General features: G+C 28.4%; 1 protein-coding gene across 1 annotated transcript; it reads right to left on the bottom strand.

Annotated features, from left to right (window-relative positions):
- Window positions 1-1,621: 1,621 nt before the first annotated feature.
- LOC129965982 (cuticle protein 16.8-like) lies at window positions 1,622-9,744 on the bottom strand. The gene is made up of 3 exons (XM_056080305.1): window positions 9,651-9,744; window positions 4,095-4,211; window positions 1,622-3,011 (listed from the first exon to the last, which is right to left on the bottom strand). The coding sequence occupies exons 1-3, from the start codon at window positions 9,660-9,662 to the stop codon at window positions 2,442-2,444; spliced, it is 699 nt and encodes a 232-aa protein (XP_055936280.1). The 5' UTR covers window positions 9,663-9,744; the 3' UTR covers window positions 1,622-2,441.
- Window positions 9,745-25,248: the final 15,504 nt, after the last annotated feature.

The raw sequence follows: 25,248 nt of genomic DNA, 5'->3' as shown, positions 1-25,248 counted from the left end.
AAGGTTAATGTGTATTTTATTCCTAGACTTGTAGATACAATTCATTACAATCCATTGTCTCCAAAATTGGTATTCCTTCATCAACTGAGTCCATCTATCTTCTATCAATATCTCAATGGTTATTTATTTTTCAAGTAAATCTGGGTTTGAGATGTAAGCTTTTATAGAAGTCATTTGTTTCGCATTTCAATGAGTGTTTCGATTGTCATTTCTTTACTAAGCGAGGCCGACAGTCCACTGACTCCATTATTATCAAACTTTAAATGCAATTACCCGACAAGATTGACAATTGTTTCTATCAAACGAGCAACTCGATCAGCTTCCAGCTTGTCCCCCCCCCCTCCCTCCGACTCATTTTTGGAAAAAAAACTTTGCATTTTTATCGTTTTCTAAAATAGGAAATAATCGAAATGGAAGATTAAAATCAGACATATTTAAATTCCAAATCGCCTACTGTTCATTTCAGTATTCACTTTTCAACGATTGTAACTTATTAAGGAAGACGCAAAAGGATGAGTGCATTTTCGGAATTTTCCATCATTCTTTGACTTTGAATTTTGTCCTATTAAATAATTCTTTATTCAATTTTTTTTCATGTGTTTGAGAGTATCGTGTCGTTTCTGATCGTATTATTTTAATTCTGTCAGCGAGTAATCCGAGTTTATTTTATTGTTAAATGTAAACATCTCCTTCTTTCATTTTTCCTCTCACCTTTTTTTTTTTTTTTTTTTTTTTTTTGACGAATTAAACCCATCCTTACGCATGCGCAAAAGAGCGGAGGGTTTTAGAATCCGTTATCAAGCAATAACTACAAGTATTATTATACAAATATTGTGCTTTTAATTCTACTTCTTTACTAAGCGATGGGAAGAAATAAAGTATAATATTTTAAACGAAACAAATTTTACATAAAAAAGTGAAGTTTCCATTTTATAGAGAGATCTCATAGAATTTCCAATTCTAGAAATTGCCGAAATATTTGTCTGGGAAATATGTGATAATTTTTACATTTTTTAAAAAAATACTTCCTTATAAGCACAAGATACTGTACGATATCCCAGAGATATTCTGTATATATCCAGTATCCAGATACAGATATCCAGTATATTCTGAATGCTTTACAGAGTCGTAAGGATAGCATAATAATATTGTGTGGCATTTATGCCTTTAAAACTTCATTAACTAATTTTATCTGGATTATGAGTTATTGTAGCAACTATTTTAAATTGCGAATCTGAAATCGATCGATACACTAATAGAACAACCTGTAATCTCTTATTATATCTTAAATATATCGATTTTTCTGTGTAATATAGAGTAAATCTATGGACATTTTCTCATTATTAGGCCTATAACTGCTATCCCAGAATCCTAATTATTTGGAATTGAAGTGAATGGACTTTTTTAATGGCAAAGAACAACGAAATTTAGTTAAATAATTTAAATAAAATGGAACAGTAATAATTTGAATAGCTTATATCAAAAAGATAAATGTTTATTCGAAAAGAATAGTTTTGAAGTAAAATTCTTAGTTCACCTATAATCACTTGTCCTATGGAGAAAAATCAAAAAGTTATTCAAAGTAATGATGATAGTGTGACAAGCAAAATAAACTTCAAAATATTTATAAAAACAAGTTTTATTGCTTAAATATGCTTGTACAAAAACCATCTACAGCAAAAAAAGTATCCCAGAAATCACAGTGCCAAACACTATACGTACACAAGTGACATTATACAATTTCGTAACTGTACAATAAATGAGTTCTCTGTAAGAGAACGCATGTACAATTAGAGCCAGCAATATATTAAACAATGCATTTTGTTGTACATCATAGAAAGACTTTACAGAAAAGCATAAATAAACAGATGAAACGTTTAAATAAGATGGAGGAATGAAGCGAAATATGTCTGTACACAGTAAGAGATATATCAAACACCTGACAGTGACATCAAGTATGCTAAACAGAATCAAAAGAAAAGAGTGCAAAACTTTGTTAAATTTGCGAACATACTAAAAATATATAAAAAGATCTTTAACACAAACCATACACCACACCCATTTTAAAATTGGCACATTCGAATAATTTAATTTAACCTGTTAAAAAAGGATCTTTATCGATTTTAAAACGCTGTTGTACTTTTTTTCTTTCTTTTTTTTATAAAATCTGAATTTTTAAATAAAGTACTTTAGTTCACATTTAAAACACCAATACTATTTCCTATTATTCAAAAACTTTACTGCAATTAATTTTTCGATTCTGATAAATTAAAAAAATAATTTAAACATTTTTTTAGAGTTATTTCATCATATATAGCGCCAACAGAAAGGAAAATAGACAAATAGTCTTTAACACGTTTGGGCCATTTGAGCCATCTGAAGGCTACATCAAATCAACAAGCAAATAACCTTAAAAGCATTCATTAGTTACATCAGTTAACTTAATAGAGATCATCGTATTTCCTGTAGTGGGGTTTGTATCCGTAGGCGGGGATTTTGTAAACTTGGGGTGAGCTACCAGTGTAGACTGGAGCCTTGTATTCTACAACGGGAGCTTTGTACACAACTGGGGCCTTGTATGCTGGAGCAGGGCTTTTGTAGACAACTGGAGCCTTGTATGCAACAGGAGCCTTGTGGACAACTGGGGCTTTGTAGACAACTGGTGTCTTGTAGGCAACTGGGGCAGATCCATAACTGTCATAGTGGACTGGAGCAGTGTAGTGGACAGGGGCGCTGTAGGCAGGGGCGTGGTGGACAACGGGGGCTTCAACAGCGTTCATCTCAACATCGGCAGGGTTCTGCTTGGCGGTTCCTGGCTCGTTGGTCTTGATCCAGGCTCTGAATCCGTGTTTGTCGGCGATGTACTCAACGGTTCTGTAGATGCCATGAGCGTCAGTGTATCCATAGGATCCCTTCTTGGCTCCACTGGCGTCACTGTCTTCCTGTCTGAATTGCTTGTTGCCATAAGCGTCTTTGGTTTCATATCCGAAGCTGTATGGTTGAGGTTTGTGCTGAAAATAAGATTTTATAACAAAATAAAAGAATTGATTATGCGACAGAAGACTAGTTTGTATATAAAGATGTGTCTAAAGCATTTTTTAATTTTGGTGAGCGAAGTTAATAATTTTTATCACAAAATTTACTTTTGATATTTGATTCTTCGCTGACGACGACTTTACGATTTTGGAAATGTACATAATGCATTGCTAATCATAATTACTAATATATCCTTCTTTTCAAAATTATTTGCCAATAATGAGTTTACATAAGTATTCATAAATCAAGAAAAATATATTATATAATATTATATATATGTCTTCTATATCTCTGAAAATATCCTATTCATACGATTTCCAACAATTATTGATTTTTTTAAAGATGATTATTGTTTTATCTTTTTACTCAAGTAGATCAAAATTCCCTTTTCATTAAGTGATGAATTTGCTTAATATATCTCTTCTGTATTCCTGTTTAAACGATTTTCATTAAGCATTATTTCCCTAATACCAGAAGATTACCAACTTCTACTTCTTTCCCAAATGGCAGAAAATTATCAACTTCTACTTATTTCACTAATGTCAGAAGATTATCAACTTCTATTTCTTTGCCAAATGGCAGAAGATTATCAACTTCCACTTATTTCCCTAATGTCAGAATATGTCAACTTCTACTTCTTTCCTTAATTTCAAAATATTATCATCTTCTACTTATTTCCCCATTAGCAGAAGACTACCAACTTCTACTTATTTCTCTAATGGTAGAAGATTATCAACTGCTCCTTATTTTCCTAATTGCAGAAGATTGCCAACTTTATCAATTTCTCTAATGACAGAAAATTACCTTTAGAGAATTTATAATCTTCCATACTAATCAACAATTACCATAGCTGATAATCTTCTACCTATATCCCTAATGGCAGAAGATTATCAACTTCTACTTCTTTACTTAATGGTTGAAGATTATCAACTTCTACTTTACCTAATGGCAGAAGATTACTATTTTCTACCATTCTCACCTAGTATTGAAATTATTTTTGAAATCTCTTCATTACACAAATTTCAAAATATATAACTTCTTTTTAAAGAAATACTCACATCATAAGTGTCATAAACAGCTTCTGGCTGAGAGTAGGAAGGTTTGTATCCATAAGATGGGGGATATCCATAAGGATCAGCAGAAACTACGGCCAGGCCGAGGGCGAAAAGAGCGATCTGAAAAAATGATGGATTGCTTAATGACTTTTGAAGCTAATATATCATTCATCTATATAATGCAAACGATTTTCATAAATGTTAATAAAATGGATGATAAAAATTGTTAAAAATCTTTTATTAATAAGTGCTAGAGCAATGTAATCACACATTATGTCATTTAGCTTCAGAAATATAGTATCATTTTAAATAAATACAGTTGATTGATTTTCTTATTAGTACTTTCTGTTGGTTATGTTTGATCTTGATTTTTATTTTATTTTAACTGTGTGTTCTGTTTTTGTGCTAAACTGTAATGTGTTTCTGTGCTAAACTGTAATAAATAAACGTTTCTAATGATATCCAATGGACTCTGAAATGATTAACTTAGTTATTTTTAATCATGACTAACGCAGTCATTTTTAATAATAATATTAAGAAAAAAACATTTATTTTATAATTACTTATTTAAAATTTTTGAAAATAAACATGTTTTTTTTTTAAAAAAAAAGGGATATTAAACGTTGATTTTACATTATTTCAAAGCACTTTTTGCTTGTAAAAAAAGAAAGTATACGACGATAATTTGATTTATATTTTTAAATGATTTTTACTCTACTTTATCAATAACTTGTTCAGTTTGTTTGCTGTTGCCATTCGTTGTGATTCATTAATTGAAATGTTAGAAATAAAATAAAAAATATTTCCAATTTATTTATTTTTTTTTTAATTTTGAAAGAAAAGTGCACATGATTTTTTAAAAATGTATTTTTTAATGCGAAAAATTGATTTTTTTTATTATAATTAGAACAATAAACTTGATCAAAACAATACAACTACTTTGAGTAAATTCAGCGTTTCAAACTGCTATAATAAAATATGGAAAAGATACTTTTGATATTTGTTGCTCATGAAAGAACGTTCATATTATTCATACTTTAAAATTAATTTCAGTGTATTTAATTTTTTATTTTCATGTTCTCAGTTTTTATTAATTAATTCAGGATTAACAACCAAGGTAACTGTAGAATTTTTTTACAAAAGAATACCTATTAGTAAGTATATGCTAATAGAAAACTATGAAATTTTATACATATGGGAAAGAACTCATCAATTTTTGCTGAAATTGGGAATTTAAACTGCTTTTTGTTTTCGTAATAATTTATTCTCTCGAAATTACAACTCATCAAATTATTTCTTTATTTTTTTCTTTACAATATAAATGATCTTCAATACGAATTAAAACTGAAACAAGAACAAATTCTTAAATATATAACGCTATTGCCAAACAAAAGAATACAAAAACTTATTTGAAGCGAGAAAATAAATACCCGCTCAACTGCTGAACACAAAATTGCAAAAATGAAAGACTCGTATCTCACTCAAAAGTTGATTGAGTATCATGATTCAACCGGAGATTTAAAAACTCATTTAAAAATCGCGATGGTTGAGATAACGAACAATAACTATTCATTGGCTATTTGCTTTTCCCTGACCGGAAGTGGATTCTCATTAACCTAACAAAGAGCTAGCGAACAATGAGGTACACCTACTTTCTCACCGATTCGTATACTTTTACGAACAAACATATTGGTTGAATACGAACGAAAGGCGGAACTAACAATAATGAATATTTAACCAATGAAATAATTATTGCGAAGAAATCTTTTTATCTTCTTTTCACTCCATTTACCGAAGAGTTAGTTCTTTTTCAGGAAGTTTGAAAGCCAATTCATGGTTCTTCACAACCATAACAATGCTTATAAGAATCTCCTTCTTAATGACAGAAACAATTGACCGTGGAGTGATTTCATTCTATTGAAAGTATAGATCTCACGACAGTTAAAAGAAAAAAAAACTAATTAAAAATTCATCTAGAGGAAAAGAAAATTTGGTAAGTAAAAAGAAAGAGATGGACATTGTGTCCATCTTGATACGGGTGGATCTTTTTTTTTTTTTTCGATTGCCCAGTAGGTAAGCTAAAAATGACTGCTGTATTGCCTTTTCCTGCATATTGGTACTGTCATTGTTCCAAGAGGTTGGCAAGAATGTATTGCATTGTCTTTCGAAGGCTAATTGCACCAGAAGCGTGCCAGTCCACTCGCAACCACTTGTTGCGTCAGTTAATTGAGGGGGTTATCGAACCCCAGTTTACCGATGACACGCTAGATGGCGTGCCTTAGTTTTGTACCTATTGCATCATGGCGGAAGTCAGGCGAAGAAGAAAATATATGCCTAACAAGCCAACGAGGGGTTGAGGCTTTACCGCTCGTTTTAGTAGGTCGATTCACAGTACTGATTACATTTAATGTTTATTTTGAAAAGACAAGGTTGAAGAGAGTAGATTTCTGTAACTTGAAATCGGTTTCGGTTTACTAGGTTAGATGGAGACGGAGAATCAGTAATCTTCTTGACAGATGGTTCAAGAAGTTGCTCAGCAGGAGATGCTAGGAAACCGAGAAATATTAATGCATGTTTTGATATGTTTTTTTTTTTTTTTCTTCTAAGAAATCGTTTGAAAATGATCCAATGATTACTTTCAAATTGGAGAAGTTTGTAAAAATAATTTAATCTTTTAAACTAAGACATTAAATCCTTTTACAATGACAATCCATTTCTGATAAGAAATACGTGATATAGATTATGATCTATTTATAAAAATAAAAAAAATATTCTTTCAAATAATGTCAAAAATAATGTATTTTTAAATATTAACTATCCGCTTAATTATATTTATAGAAAATTTAATAAAAAGAAATTCTTTTATCAGAATTCCAATCAAAATTTTAATCTATAACATAAAACTATTATACAAAAACACAAACCTAATAAATCCTACATTTATTTATTTATTTTTCTAGTACGTGGAACGCAATATTGAGTATTTGTTATTATAACTACTGTCATATGAACTTTTTTAATTCATATTTATATCTCTTTCTTTTTCTTTTTACTTTTTTGCTTACAGTAAAGAATTTAAAATATTACTCTTAAAACAAAGGAAATATTGATTTTATATAAAATAATTTCCTGCCTTGATTGTTAAATATTACTTTTTTTAAAATTACGAATTAATTTACCATAAAAGCAATAATTTTAAATTCGATGAATATTTGAAATATCTTTTTCTGGATGCATGTAAACTTTAACTAACCAGTTAAATAATTTGTTCTGTTTCGTTTTTAATTAATCACATATTTTTCCCATTTAAAAAAAAACAACAGATTTCCCCCAAAATATGTCAGTAATGAAATCAGAAAAAAAAAAACTATATTTATTGTAAAGCATCCAGAAAAATATCTTCATTAGATTATTGAAAATTAATTAATTACAATAGATTATAATAATTAATCATCCGATTTTTTTAAAAACAGAAACATTTTGAAGCCACAATTCTGAGTAAATTCTAGAAGATTTAAAACTATAAAAGCACACGCAACTTCGATGCATGTTTGAGTACTTGTTAAAAATTTGAAAAAATAATGAAGATTTTGCAATGTTATGGCAAGAATACAGATAATGTAACATACGAAAAATAACGAATTTGATTAAACAGGAAACCCATCGAGTAAAAAAATAACTTCTAGTTTTTTTCTTAAATCAGCGAAATGATGTAAAACCTAGTTTCGAATTGAAATCCTATGACACACACAGCATTTTACAAAATCACACACAAAGTTATACAAAAAAGAAATATACAGTTTTGTTATAAAAATTAATAATTGATACATTATGAAATATTCCTGTTTATCACTTTTTATTTTTAGCACTCTTTAAGCTATTAAATAGAAGCTACACTAAGGGCAATGTTCCAAATCATGCAAAGAAATACATAACGTAAGATGAAAAGTTGGTAAAATAAATAATCAGAGCGAACTTTGAACTGAACAACGAATAATAACAAAAACAAATGACGAGAGCAGATGAATATTAAAAAAGAAAAACACTTGTTTGTAGTTTTAAGTAACATGCGATAAATATTGAATCTGCTTTGAGAAGAAAGAGAAGATTTGTGTTATCTAAAGTTCTATGTGAGTGATTATCAGAAGAGGATTTTACTTTATGATGGGATTTTATTTGAAACACTAATCTGTTGTAGTTATTATATAAAGAAGAATGAAAGTATAAGAAAGGTTACTGAATTTTACTGTAGTTATTTTTGCAATAATACTTAGCAAATTGCTTAAATCTTTTACCGAAAATATTTTTGTTTGAACTTTCGCAATTTCACTCCTGCATAACTATGTTAAAAATGAAAACTAAACTTTTTAAAATTATTTAAAAACATTTTATAGATTGTGTTTTGATGTAATTAATTAATAAGTGCTTTTCCAGATGCAATAAAAAATATTTCTTGTAAAAGTGCATTATTTTGTATGTATTTCAAAATCTAAAATTAAACCACAAAAAAGCCATGCTATAATATTACTATTACAGAAAGGTTCATATTTCAAAAGGATATAAAATAAGACTTTAACATTAACAATATACATTTTAAATTCATTCATAAAATTTAAAATTTATGAAATTTATTACCATTTCATAGCAAATACATAGCATCAAAAAACTGATCGTAAATTAGAAATAAAAATTTAAGAAATTCGTTACATGCCATTTTTTTCTTTCATATACTGAATTTTCTCTCATGGTAAGTTTAGTTCTTTATCCGATAATGAAATATTTATAACGAAAAAATTCACTTTATCAGAAAAAAAATCACAAGATTATTCAGCGGAAATATAATTTTATTTTTACCATGAATTTAATAATTTAGTGTGTTTCTAAAATACATAATGCAAAATATTAAAAATTTAGAAAAATCCAGATTAGACTAGTAATAAATCAATTTTTTAATATTCCATTCTTAAGAACAAGAACATTTAAAAAAAGTTTGCTTTTCGATTCTTAAAAATAAAGTTATCAAAATCCCGATTCTATTTTATCTTTTTTTTTAATAAAAAAGTCAAATATTTCCAAGAAGAATAAAACCCAAGAAATTATTAAAACTTTTTTTAATTTTATTTTTAGAATATCTCGCGAAATTCGAGACAATAGAAATCCAGAAATTAGACTACTCTTATTAAAAATTTCATTCTTTTACTCCTGCATCTTAAACCTGACTCCTAACAACATTTTCCCAAGAAGAATTAAATCCAATTCTTGAAACTTTTTGTTTCATTTTTAAAATATCCCGCGATATTCGAGGCAACAGAAATCCAGAAATTCTAGAATATTCTTATAAAAGATTTTATTCTTTTACTCCATCTTAAGAATGACTCCTAACTATATTTAAAAGAATATTTTTCAAAATGAATTAATAAAAAAAAAATCTTTCGTTCTTAATCAAAAATATCGCTTCCATTCATATTATCCACTAAATACTCCAATACTTTCTTTAAGTACAATATCCAGCTATGGTGGGTACAATCCAATGGGTTGCAGTACAAAACTGGAACTCACCTGTGCAATCATGGTGCTAGCTGTTGAACAGGTAAGGCACAACTGCGAAAGAGTAAAAACCTAAGAGACTAGTAGTAGTGACCACTGGGAGAGCACAGTGAGTTATGTTTTGAATGGAACGGCCACTGTCCGCGTTATATAGGGATGGAGATCCCCCTTCCCCGACCCGCCTCCCTCACTAGCCCAGATAGCGTAAATCACTGCATGTCCCAAATTAGGGCCGCAGAAAGTGAAGTCCGTCTGTCTTTTGTGGGAGGGTGAAAGTTCAAACCTTCCCGCCGGCACCCCACCCTGCGGCGGCCTTTGTCTTAGCTTGGCGTGATGTTTTGTTTGGTTTCGGTTTTTGTTTGCGATTTACCGTAGGATAGTGAGAGTGCTGTTCTCGCCAACAGAAGTTGGCGGGATATTTTTATTTTTTTAACGGACAATTTGTTTGATTGTAAATCTTTGATTGTTTGGCTTGTTTATTTTTAGGAAATGGAAAAGAATCTTGATTAGTAATTTGTTAAAGACTTTTGGATACAATAGATGATGAAAGTTTTAAATAACTTTATTTCATATTTGTTGTTACAAATTATCGTTTAAGGTATCCGGCTAAATTTTCACATTAATATACAAAAACTAGGATTGCTCCAGAAAAAATCTTTTTTGTAGTTTTTCATTTTATTTTCTAACATTACATGTGTAACATATTTTAGAGTGTAACTAACTACTATCAAAAAATTATATTCAAAAATAAAAAAATCTTTTGTGTAATATATGAAATTATCTACGAAATGTTAGAATTTTTTTCAACAATATTTACATTATACAATTATAAATCCACTTCTAGAGTATTTGACATCATATCCATAGTTCATTAATTATAAATTTCATTAATATATCTTTATTATTTTTTGGGATATTACGATATTCGTACAATAGAATAATGAAAAAAACTCGTTCTTCATGAAATACATTTGAAATTTTGAAATGCTTATAAAGAAGCAACATTTTCACATGCAATCATTTACAAATAAGCATCAGACAGAAGTCTGATATAACTTGGCTTCTAATTGGCGGAAAAGAAAAATAAAGATGTCATTAAAAACAGAAATGTACCTATTTTTTTTAAAATTGCAAAAAATAGAAATTCGAATTTTCATCCACATCCATGTTCCCAATTTAATCGGTTACCCTAAAGGAATTATTGATCTATTTCTTTCCATTTAATATTTACAATTATAATTTTTTGTGATTATGAGAATTATCGTTTTTCAGCACAAGAATAATTCATTAATTTCGTCTTTATTATTTTCTGTTATATCCATAGTTTTTATAAGTGTAAAATTTTAATATTAAATAAATATATAAATAAAGAACTTCTGAATTGATGAAAAAAATTCTTATAAAAACTGAGCATTTCTTCGTATTTTCCTATTTTGAGAGAAAAATGAAAGTACTTTTTTTTACAGGAAACACTTTTAATTTTTTATTTCTTAATTGAGACAATACCTTTATGAAATACTTTATTCTACATTTCTTTAATATTAAAATTCTGAATTTTTATAATAGGACTCATAACAATATTGCTTTCAGATGCGAAAATATATCCTTAATTTTAGAGGGGGAAAATATTAGCAAAACTTACATATCAGAAAGAAACGAAAATGTTGATTTGAAGAAAGGTATTTTAAGAGATGACATTGTATTTTGAAGACTCTTATTCATTTAGGTGAGAGCAGGTAAAATTTTAGCAATAGCGACGATTCATGCGAAAATAATTATCACAAGAATGATAATCGAATTAATTTCCTTCTTCCATTCTATCCTTTAATTATATGTCTTCTATTATAGTATTAATGCTTGTCTTTTTACATAGAATTTAAGGCACCTAATTCCAATTGTCACTCCATTATAAAACTAAGAAAAAGTTTTTTTTCTTGAATGATAAGCGAAAATTATAATAACTATGCAACTGATTTTTGAAACAGATATGTTAATAATCAATGCCTAAAATCGCCTAAACTCTTGTCTAAAAACGTTAGACATTGAAGAGAAGCATTTTTCTTTTTGAAATGAAGTCGGATATTAACTAAAGTTTCCAATTTAAACTATTTTAACAAAATGAATGTTATAATATAAGGTAGGATTTGAAACTCTTCAGTTCATATTTTATGTATGCAACTCGAAAAAAAAAAATCCTCGAAATCGAAATGAAAGATCTTGAACAGAAACAATATTCTTTAATATTCTTTTTCATCACGATTAATAATTGATTGATAATATATCAAAATAAATTCATTTCTATTTAAAGTTGTAAAAATTTTAATAAATATGCCTTAATTACAACGTTATGAATTTGTCAAATTCTTTAATTAAAAATCGAATTTCTGAATCAATTTTTCAGTTATTATTTTGTTGCCCGTATTAATATCATATCCATATCATAATATTACATAAATTTTTCCTTTATAATTTATATCTAAGTATCAGTTAATAAATAATAATAAGTAAATAAATGTTAATAATTAATTAATTAATTAATTAAATTTATTTCATTAATTTAGTTAATTTATTCAATTAATTAATTTAATTAAATAATAATGATTAAATTAAATTAATTCATAGCTTATAGTCATTACATGTTTGATCTGTTGCCGACTTTTTTTTAAAATGTTTTTATTAAAATAAAATGCTGTTTTACAAATTCTAAGACTCGAAACTTCTTTCTTTAAATTATAAATTTTTAAAAAACTAGGAAAGAAAAATTATTATTGCTAAATGTAACGAACTTTTAGAAGAATGATCAATTTATTTAATCATAAAAGTATTCTTAAAATTATCCTAAAAAGGCTATGATATTTTATTTTTACTTATTAAGATTTCTTCTTTCTATAGCATTTTGTAGAATGGATATCGATGTGACAATACACATTGCAAAACTTGTCTATAAAATGTCTTATAATAATATGGCTAATGTTCGAATTAGGGAGACTAAAATATGTAATAGGAATTTCCTTCTCTTAATTAAAGAAGAATATTAAAATATTTCTTCCAAAAATGTATTACTATCATTGTTTAAAACAAAATCATTTGTTAAAAATTTACACAAACATAATAAAGTTTCAGATGTTGAAAGTAGATTAAAAATTATATATTTCTCATTTATTGAAAATCTGTTAATTTCTAAAATAAATTCAAAACCTTAAAAAAATCGAATTCTGGCTTTAAATGACCAAAATTTTGTTTAAAATAAATTATTATTGCAGAATCTATACTTATATAAATCTCAATGTGTGTGTTTGTGTGTTGGCGCTCTACAGGCCAGATCGTTCGACCTACAGCTACCAAATTTGGCGCATGCATACCTTGGAGGTTGGGAATGTGCACCTAGGGCCCCTTTTTTTAATTTTTAATTAGAATCTTAATTATTAATTAAAATCTAACTTTCCCTCCAAAAAAACATCATTTCCCCACCGCCAAATGAGTAAGGCTTCGATTTTTTTGCCATGCTAACGAGGATAGGCTTAACATATTTTCGGCCGATTATTTCAAACGATTCTGTTTATTTTCTTAGTGTTTGAGGATTTAAAATTAAACATTGTTAATGAATCGATCATTCAGATTCATTCTGAAGTATTTTTGAATTAAAATAAAGCAGAATAATGGAAATAAAAAATTTCTAGTCTGCGTAGCGTTACCCCAACTGGTGTAGGAAATTCCCGCATTTGCGTTACCATAATTGGCGTTGAAAATTCCTGCATGCGCATTGTGTTCTGATGGATGACAACTCAACGGATACGGACTTGGTTTTGAAGGCTTAACATGTTTCCGACCGATTATTTCAAAAGATTCTGATTATTTTCTTAGAATTTCATGCATTTAGAACTAAACATTGTTAATTAATTGATCTGTTCATGATGAATCTGAGAAAATTTTGTAGAAAACTTCTTGAGATATTAAAATTTAAATTAAGAAAGAAATTATTTAGTGCTCATAAGGTTTAAATACTCCTCGACTCTTTTTTCAATACTCATATTAAAAAAAAATGCTTAGTTTCAGTAAAAAATTTTCTTATATTAATTGCAATTTAACCATTTCCACTTTAATTTAAAGCATAAATTCTACGAGAGCTAACAGAAACTTAGAGAGATACAGATTACGTTATGGATGAAGGCCTTTATAATATTATGAATGAATTATATGACTATCAAAATTTGAAGTTTTAAAATATTTTAGCGTATTAAAATAGGAGTTACATCAAATATTTAATTATTAAAATTTTAACAAGCATTAAGATTGGCGAACCGGCTGGTCTCCAAAGGCGACTAGTAAAAAATAAAAATTATTATTTTGAACCCTTAATTCTTATTTATAATATTTTTTATATAAATTGTTTTTAATTCTGAAAGAATCTGATTACACAGAGAAAAAAAAATTGCCAGAATCAGATTGGGACTTTTACAGACATTTTTAAACTTTTATTTGATATTTTTATAAGCAGTGTAATTAACTACTATTATGACAAAATAAACAATAAACTCCTTATTTGCGGATCACTTTAAAGATAACTGTTTTCGATATCTCGATTACAAAAAAAAAAATAATAATTTATAAGTAATATTTAAAAAAAATGTTATAAGGGTTCTTTTTAGCGCAATTTAAGTAAATTTACTTCAAATTTGACAAAACAGTTGGCTGGTGATATAGTCATTTAACCGCGAAACAAGTAGGACCGCCCAAATTATCAATGTTGTTTAGGCAGTAGTAGTCGTAAATTAGCAATAATGTTAAAGATATACTGGGAATATTGCAACACTATCACTAATTTGGGGAGTGGCTTATAGACAGTTGCCTATTTAACAATCCGGTTTTGAAAACACCGAATATTCAATTGGATAAAAAGTCATTTTCGAAGAATTTATAGTTCAAATTTCAGAATCTCTATTGCTTAAAAGAACATAAAACCACACATAGTCGATAATCCAAGATTTTTTTTATAATCGAATGGGATACAAAAACGTATACAATTCTCATTTTCTTGCAGACAGTGGAATACTTGTTGAAAAAATATCAGTTGTTAGTTATAAAAAAAAAATATCAGTTTATCTTAAAAAGTTTCATTAAATCTGTAAAATAAACATCTTTATTTAGCTATTTTGATTATTATTACTTTTTTTCTTATTAATGAGATGATGAAAGTTTTTCATTTACTTCTTGAAAAGAAATGTCAAATTGAGAAAATTAAAGAAATCGTTAAAGATCAACAAATTTATAATATCTTCAAAGTCAAATCAAAATAGCATATACTAAATCTGCCGAAAGAATTCAATGATGCAAAACACTTGCGTGGATTAGTTACATCTGCTCTGAAATTTCTGTATATTCTCACAAAATGCTATTTGTCTACAATGTCCAGCTGACATATGGATTTTATTATTTTTTTTAATTCTGCAGTGCGGCCTTTGATGCACGATAGTTTGATATAAAAAAAGTTTAGAAGAAAGTAAAGAAAAGATGGAAAATGTTTGTAAAGAAAGAATGTAATGCGGTTAAAACCTATCACAATTTAATTTATTGAAATAAATTACTAGTGATTGACCAAACGTGTTTGAAAACTAAGTTCATTAATATGAATCAGTTCTATTAAGAATCTAATTATGATATGTTAAAAAATGCATGCTTATTTTCTCATATATGAAATAAACCACAACAACAACAAAGAAAAAAAGGTATTAAAATCACCGACAAATTTTGACCTCGACATTTTGTAGAATCTCCGCATTTCAAATCCGTCTCAAAATCTAAAAAAAAAAAAAAAGCATTGTTAAAAAAACACAATAAAGGAAGTCTGAAATTTTCTTGTATATTCTAATGAATATGCATGTTTATAATTATTTGAATGCAATTGGACAACAATATTACGAAAGAGTCTATTAGCATGCAAATTTTGGCAATTTTTTGACGATTATTCATAGATATGCGGTTAATACAAAAATAATCTTCTCATTTTTCGGCAGATTTAAACAAAAATTTGACTCAGAATTACAAGTGTAATTAAAAAATTACATACCAAAATTTATATAATTAAATAAAAGCGTTTTTGAATTGCCGCATTTATGTGTATGCGAAAGTACATACCGCAAGAAAATTGGATATATATCAACATTTTAGATGTTAAATCTGTACATCAAATTTTTATATCCCTTCGTTTTATAATTATCATGCTAATTTGTATTCGAATGGCAGAACAGACAGACATTCTCTGAATAACTTGTTCAAAATTTATTAGATATTTACGAATTTGATGTTAAGCGCACATACCAAATTTCATCCATCTAGCTCAAAACGTTACTGAGTACCACAGACAGACAGACATATTCACAAAAATGCGTTTTTCAGACTCAAGGAAGATTAAAACATTGAAATTCGTCAAAATTTCAAGGTCGAATTTTTCTGTTTGTATACTACTCATACTTGAAAACAAAAACGTAATAGATGAATAAATCAATTCTTGCAAATATGTCAATTCTTATTCTTTTTCAAATAAGTCAATTCTTGCAAATGAATATTGCAAATAAGTCAATTCTTGCAAACGAATATTGCAAATAAGTCAATTCTTGCAAACGAATATTGCAAATAAATCAATTCTTGCAAACGAATATTTCAAATAAGTCAATTCTTGCAAACGAATATTTCAAATAAGTCAATTCTTGCAAACGAATATTTCAAATAAGTCAATTCTTGCAAACTGCTATTGCAAATAAGTCAATTCTTGCAAATGAATATTGTAAATATGTCAATTCTTGCAAATGAATATTGCAAACAAGTCAATTCTTGCAAATGAATATTGCAAATAAGTTAATTCTTGCATCATAGTTTTAAATTTTATTAACTTCTTGATTATAAGTATCAGGGCCAGAAAATGGCATTATGAATATGAATTATGCATTATAAATTAAAACATTATGAATGAATTCAAAACCTCAACGAGTTAATAGGAACGAATTTCAGCATTTTTTCTCCCAACCCAAACTATAAATGCCCGTCAAATAATGGACCCAATTCATCAAGTCATGAATTGTCTATCCATGTATAAGTGAAAATGATAACTGAAAAACGGAAGAAGTTAAATAGATGAAACTTCGTGTGTAGTCTTGATATCAAAATTACGTATCTATGATAAATTTTGAGTCTAAGAGAAATAAATTTTGGAATGTAATCTGGATTCTCTATACTCTACGTTGAATTGAAACGTAGAATACAGAGGTCGTACAACCGGCCATATTATGAAATTTATTGAAAAAATCAACAATTGCTGTTTTAAATTCATTCGTCAGGTTTTAATTTTCAAATATAAATACATTTTCCATTTTCAAAATTCCTAATATTACAAATATTTATGAATATTAGCTAATTAGTTGTAAAATAATATTAAGAATATATATTTTCTTGTTTATTATTTGCAAACATTTTATATACGATAAGCATTGCTTACCAATTATTTTGCATGGAAGACAGACGGAAAATTTCGTCAACCCACGATGACAAATAATCAGATGCAAAATTCCTCCACGCGTTTGAAGTTCCGACTGCCTTTGTGAGCTGCGATAATTATCAGAAGATATCGTTTACGTATTCATAAGCGAACCATCCTATGAAAGAATAATAACTATCAGAACAATATCTATTTCATTGATTACACTAAAAGCGTACAGCCTGTGCACTTTGACCACCGGAATCTGAGGTTCCTCGTCACGGTTCCAGTGAATCATTTTTTAACAAGGAAATGCAAATGTGATATCTGATTATATGGATGTTGTGTGTTGTTAGTAATAAAGTGCAGGCCAAATGTTTTTTTTTCTTTTTGGTATACAAAGAGAAAAATTAGTGATCTCCTCAAAATTTTCTCGCATACACTCTAATAAAGGTGTTAGCCCAGAAAAAGACTTGGATAGCATTGAGTACGAAATATTAAACTTTGGCGAGAATTTAGCATTTTCACTGAATCTATCGTGTGGTCCTTGGCGAGCAATTTGGCGATTCATCTCCTGCATGCAGCTAATAGTATCCGAAAATCGAATTTATGTTTTAAACGCGTTTTTCCAAACCTACTGAAACTAAAATTTGACACAAAACTACACTTGAAATCTCATACTAAATTTTACGTTTTTAAGTCATTATACGTTTTTGAGTTATTGCGAATGCATATTTCTAAAAGAGCAGACCGACAGACACTCAATACCTTCTTCGATTTGTCTCAAAATTTGAAAGGTATATAGACTATGGATGTTAATTGTATTTCGCTCTCAGATATCATCGCTGCATCTCTATCTTGTTAAACTGTATTCGAAATACCAGACAGACAGACTTCCTCTGAGCGGAGTTTGCTTAAAATTTGATAGAAATCTACAAGTTTGCTCTAAAGACTGTATACCAAATTTCATCCGTCTAGCTCAAAGCATTTGTGAGTTAGCTTTGTCACAGACAGACGAACATTTTAAAAAAATGTGTTGTTTTTTTTAACTCATTTAGGTCTGAAACGTGGAGATTCGTCAAGATCTCAAGTTCACATTTTTTACTATTGCTATACTTTCTCTATACTACGTAGAGGAGAAAGTAAACATTGGAGCTCAACTTTTTGACGAATCTCTACGTTTCAGACATCCCTAAATGTGAAAAACACATTTTTGGCTTTGTATTTGTCTGTGAACACTATAACTCAAAAGTATTTTAAGCTATATAGATGAAATTTGGTATAATGACTTTACACCACATTTATAGATTTTTTATGAAATTTTGAACAAAACTCATTTAGAGGAAGTCTGTCTGCCCATCTGTTTGAATGCGAGTACCCATGATGACTGCAAAATGCAAATTTTATTTGCAACGTAAGCATTTAGATTAGATTAAGCATCAGCATTAAGAATTTCAGTAAATCTTTTACCAAATTTGTCAAACCACTGATCGTCTGTCGGTCGGTCTGTACTTTTTCATGCATGTAAACATGATAACTATCAAACGAAATGATTTAAACAAATGAAATTTGATTTGCGTAGTTCAATGTTAAATTTCATTTTCAATCGGTCAAAAAACAAAGATATCCAAAATACATATTTGATTGTCTGATACTTGCGTATTAACCGCATCTCAGCGATGAATCGCCAAAGGAGAAAAAAGTAACCAAACGTACCATGTTAGATTCAACAATAAGGCTATATATTTGTGCCTAAGATAGATCTTTCGTAACCATTATTCACCAACGGAATGCAGTTATGACACAAGCACCGGTTTTCTATGCTTGTCTAAAAATTACACAGCTAACATGTGTGAAAAGAAATACTCTGAACAATCAGGGCTTTCAAGGCCTTGCCCAATATCCTCAATTTTATGAGGGGAGAAACAGGTATAAGAGAATATGTTATTAGAGAGAAAGCAAGAAACTTTTGAAGACCACTCTTGCTTAGTTTTTTTTTTTATTTTAATTTTCGTTGAAAAAGAGTTTTATGATGATTTTATAAATGGACTTTTTGTACTTTTTAGATATTGTTATACTTTCTCATCTTCAACTAGACACTTTGCGAGTATCGGGTAGGAGTGTTGGTTAAAAAAAAAAATGTTTATAAAAAAGTAAGAAAAAAGAAAATTTTGAAAAATTTCCTGCATAAAGCATAACATTGTATGGAAAAATATTAACAATACACTTTACCATTTTTTTACTTTCTCATATTTATAATGTAGAGAAAGTATCGTAATCGTCCAAAAATTCGAACTCGAAACTTTGGCGAATATCTACGACCTTCTTTGAGTTCGAAAACTACATTTTTGGAAAATATCCGTTCGTCTGTCTGTCTGTGACAAAGATAACTAAAAAATGCTTTGAGCTAGATGGGTGAAATTTGGTATGTGGTCTTTCCACCAAATTTGTAGATTTCTTTCAAACTTTGAGCAAAATATGCTCTGAGAAAGTTTGCCTGTCCGGCTATTTGAATGTAAGTTAATACGATATTCGAACTATATAATAACTACAAAACAAAAAGAGCTAGATAGATAAGATTCGGTACACAAATTTAAAATCTATAGTGTAGACGCTTGTCAAATTTTGAGCCAAATCCAACAACGGGTTAATTGTCTGTAATTCAAAAACGCAATGACTTAAATATATCAGATTAGCTATTGGAGTGCAAGTAAAGTTTTGTGTCAAATCTTTGTTCCAATCGGTTGAGAAAAATATGTCAAAAACACAAATTCAATTTTTGGATACTATTTACGGCATGCCAGGGATAAATCGCCAAAAAACTCGTCAAGGATGACAAGATAGATTCAATATAAATGCTGAATTCACGCCAAAAGTTAATATTTGCCAAAGGCGCGCCAATGCCACGCAAGGCGTTCTCTGGCATCACAAGTTTATTAGAGAATATACGAGAAGTTTTGGGAGACCAATCTAGCTGGTTTAATACTGTACAATACAATTGTACAATAATGACTGTACAATTACACATGCATAATGTATTTTTATATGTTTACATACTATATAAAGGATACAAGTTAGATACAAATGACATTAATCTACTGTATTTTCAAAGTTATCACATATTTATGAATTTCTTTCAAACGTCCAAATATTAATTATACGACAAAATACTCTTTCCGTAGAAGTGTTATTTCTACATATACCGTGTATCCGATAAAACATTTCATTATAATGTCTATGTGTTTTGTGAGAGTATTAACGCAAGAATTGGACGAATTAAATAGAAGAAATTTTTTATGAATTATTTACATTAAAATTTTTAAGCTATATCAAATTTTGGATGAAATTCATCGAAGTGGTCTACTTGCCTATTCATCCCTTGGAAATAAACTCGAAAAATCACAAAGCAAACAGCGAGAAGAATAAAATTGGATATGTGGCCAACACATCAAAACTCTGGATCTGTATGAAATGTTCTTAAAATGCGTGTTTTACTCTTTTCAATAAACATGCAAATTCAAGACAAAATTGAATACATCGCTGTGCTTTTCTTAATGAAAAATGGTTGTGAAGTAATATATATTCGTTTCTTTTCATATTCCTTGAATGTTATGAGAAGTCTCAAGATTTTAAAATAGTGAGCTTTAAAAACATTAAATTTAGTATTAAATCTACATTTGTTCAATATAAATTTAAATTTTTAAATTTTTTTATGCCAAAAATATTTTGTTTTTATATGAATAAATAAACATTAGGTCTTATAAAATTACAAGGGAATATCTGGATATACTTAATATAATAAAGTTACAGGCTTCAAACTTTTGAAATAGGCAGTTGAATCAGCAAATTTTAGACATTAAAATCATGATAAGCGAAATGAGAAGAAGTAATGATGTTCTTTCTGATATTCATGAAATGAAATTATAGATATGGAAGTGCAGTAAATCCTATCAGGTAGTAAAATGACTAGTATTTTCATTTATCATTGTTTTTGCAATAAAATAAGAATATGTTAATTGAAATGGGGTAGATTGAAAAAAGACTAGTCCGAAAAAAAAATTAAGGATATTAGAATCTCAAGTCCAAAATATCACAGGATAATAATGTTTGTGATATGATTCGTCGAAATTTACAATATTTTTAAAATTTGTTCTTAATAACACAGCAACAGAAACGTGCATACTAGATGCGTATTGTTAGGAGTTTGTAAGATTTTCACCTTACGCAATATTTTCTCTGCTAAGGAAGATAATTTCACACATGTAGTAGTGTTTACTCAATGGATACAAAATCAATGACCCCCGGTGTTTGTGACAAAAATGAAGGATCCCGAATATTCGAGAATCTTGGCGATAGCTCCTTTAAGACTCAAGTTCTATTTGCAAATCTCTAATATGAAATATCGGAATATGATGATATGTTAGGTTTTATACACCTATCTTTAATTGATTTTTTAAACTTATTTTTAATTATATAATAGCAATAACGGACATACAAATACTGAAATTAATATCATTGTGACTCATACGAGTTCGAATAACTAAATTAATTAAAAAGTGAAATTTATAATTATAAAATGAATTTAAAATGTAATAAAGAAAAAAATTGGACGGAATTACAATTAGCATTACTAAACAACTTATTTCTTGAATTTTTAATATCTGTAAAAATAATTTTTGTGCGATAATATACTTCGAAGTTATTGCGGAGAATGGTAAAGTTTTGTTTAATTTTTTGTTAAGAATCCTATTCAAATTGTGAAAAATATTTTCTAAATGAACATCTTGAATACTACCTACTTACTATTCAAGAAACAATTTTGGGCCAAATTTACTACCTCTAGGCTCAATTATCTGATCTGCCTCATAATTATAGAACAGCGCACAAAAATATATTTAAAATATTCGAACTAAAACAATTTAACTGAAATAATTTAAAAAATGAAAACTATAATTATAAAATAAACTTAAAATACAAGCGAGAAAAAACTGGAAGGAAGTAAAACAATTTATTTGAGTATAAATCCAGTAATCAAAACAATGAAAATAATTATTGCGAAAAACGCTTAAAAATATGTTTAAGAACTTATTGAAATCAGAGAATAAATTTGTACTGAAATAAAAGTGGAATCACTAAAAAACTTCTTTTTCCTGTTAGGGGGGTGGAAGATTTTAAAGTAGCAAAAATGAATTTTATGCTACAAAATGTTAAATGTTTTTAATAAATTTTCAATTAAAAATTTCATTAATATTTGCAATAACCTTTTTTTAACGAGGTTTTTCTACCTAATAAATAAATAAATAGACAGCTTATTATACTAAGAATAATAAGTTGCCTGGCTTTTAGAGGATTGTAAAAAAATTTTTACTGATATGTATCCTAAGATTACTAAGCGAAGGTATTGAAACCATCGAAATACTCAATCTCCAAATTTTGACGAATCTCTTCTTTGAAAACCTTCAAAAATAAGAAATACACATTTTTAGAATTATGTCTGGCTGTGAAAATAATAATTTAAAACCATTTTAAGCGTGACGGGTGAAATTTGGTACATGGACTTTGCATTAGATTCATATATTTCTATTAATTTTTAAAGCAAACCAATTTAGATAAAACAGTCTATCCTGCTGAACGAGTACAAATGAACGATAGTTACAAAACCAAAATGACAAACTACTACTCGATAAATACAAACTAAAGGTAACTAGATGGATCAAATTTGGTATATATTTTAATATCTAAACTACATATAAGTCTATTTAAGATATTTAAACACATCTATCAAAGAGTTGACTAGTTGGTTTTACTTTTGTATGCATATAAACCCGATAGTTCAAAACTTAATAATTTAAGAAAATGAAATTCAGTTCGCCGTTTTTGGATCTAAACTGTAAATTCTTATCAAATTTTCAACGGCATTTGCAGAAGAATTTACCGCCTGTCAGTCTGTACTTTCATTGCACGTACAGGCGATAAACCAAAAGTATAACGATTTAATTAAATTGAATCTGATGTGTGATCTTATAATTGTGATAAATTTTGGTTTCAGCCGTTTGTAAACAAAAGCATCCAAAATACATATTCGGTTTTCCGATACTTGTGTGTTAAACGCATTCCTATAATTGTTCCTCGAAAAGATCGCCAAAAAATCGCACTTTACTAGGCTCTTTCATAATTATTGTTCGTCAGATGTATAAAAAACAATGCACAAGAATCAGTTTTTTTTTTTTTTTTTACAATAAACGATACAATTGCCATTTACAGGACTCTAAAAATAAAAATTCGTGTAGAATTCACGCCTTTGCGCAAAGAAAGAACATTAAAGAAAGGGATTGAAGTTTTATTAGTGAATATGCAAGAAAATTTCGAGGATACTACTCTCTCTGGTCTGCTTTTCGTATATGCGAATAAAAGAAATAGAATATGTCATGTTTAGTAAATTATGAAAGATATCATAATTATTTTTGTAATAATAAATAATCTTCATTCTCCGTATTGAGGATTTAGTGTAATATCGTTCAATATTTGAACTCTCTGACCCTGTCAAAAACATGTACTCAAACAGACTCTCACACACTTTCACACAAATACACATACGCAAGAAAGCACACATAATATTTTTTAAATTATATTTAAAAATTAATAAATTTAATTTCAGTTTTAAGAAAATAAAAAATGTGAACATTCAACAAAAACTGTTTCTCTATGTTTACGTAAAAATTAAAGGATATATATATATATATATATATATATATATATATATATATATATATATATATATATATATATATATATATATATATATATATATATATATATATATATATATATATATATATATATATATATATATATATGTAACATTATTTTATGTGAAGCAGAATGCAGTTTCGAAGACAGTAAAAAGACATTTTACATTTTTAAATTCTTTTTTATCCAATATGAAAGTATAATTATTTACAAGCAGAGACGCGGACAAGGCAGCGCAGCACAAAAGCGGAAGTCGGGAAGAAGAAGAGAGAAATAAATTATCCCTCGTCTTATATAACATGAGATATGGATAGGGAAAATATTTCTTCATAGTGCCAATATATTAATAAGATTCTGATGGGGATTTATAACGCATGTCAATCACAAGTAAGGGAAAAGCAGGGATCTTTTAAAAAGAATGTGCTTACTGGACAGTTTTCCATCCTTTCGCGCTGAGCGTGTGAATGTGTCGGTGTTTAGCAGATTCAGCAATTTTATAAAGCTTCTGTTGAATTAATTAAGTAGAGAAAGTGGAATTGGATCACGAAATAAGAGAATATTTTAGAATGAATTTACTGTGGGTTAAATTAAGATAAAACTTTGGAAATTAATTTAATTGAAATTTAACTTTAAAATATCATTACATATAAATTTAAATATTCTTCAATAAGTACAACAGAACGCACTCTGGCGCTGTCCTCAGAGCTGAGAAATGCGTGCCTAAGTCAATGACTAGGATTTCAGCTGGTAATTTTAACAGCATAACATGGGAAAAAAAACATCAAAAGAAAGAATGGCGGAATTCATTTTACAGCGTTTCTCGAGTGACTAATTGAAAATAAATACCAATTTAAAAATTGCTATTATATTGTTAACTTATTCTTTGAACCTTCCAGCAAACCATGGCATGCGTTGAGCAATATGAATCGAAGAAAATTATTCAAATTTGATACACAAAAATGTGTTGTAGCAATTATTGGCTGGAATCAGGCTTGCTACTGAGGATTTCCAGGCTAACGCAAATATGAACAAATGTGTCTGAAAGTCTTCAGTGAGGGAAGCCCCCTTCCATATATTTGAGCTGAGGCAACTATCCACCTCAAGGATTATCCAGGGTCCTCCAAATCACTTTCTTCAACAAAAGATGTTTTAGATTTCCTTTAAGATTCATTGTTTTCACTAAATATGCCGGATATGGAGAAATTAAAGTCGATACCATTTTTTTTTTCTTTCTCATATGCAAAGAGAAACCATTGTAATCGTCAAAAAATTCAAACTCGACATTTTCACAAATCTCCATGTTTCAGACCTCCCTAAATTCAAAAAACATATTTTTGGAAAATGTCTGTCTGTCCATCTGTGACAAAGATAACTAAAAAAATGCTTTGA

This window comes from Argiope bruennichi, chromosome 4, assembly GCF_947563725.1.
Source record: "Argiope bruennichi chromosome 4, qqArgBrue1.1, whole genome shotgun sequence".
Taxonomy (NCBI): Eukaryota; Metazoa; Arthropoda; class Arachnida; order Araneae; family Araneidae; genus Argiope; species Argiope bruennichi.
The sequence above is the reverse complement of the archived record's forward strand: the minus strand, read 5'-3'. Positions and strand labels throughout refer to the sequence as shown.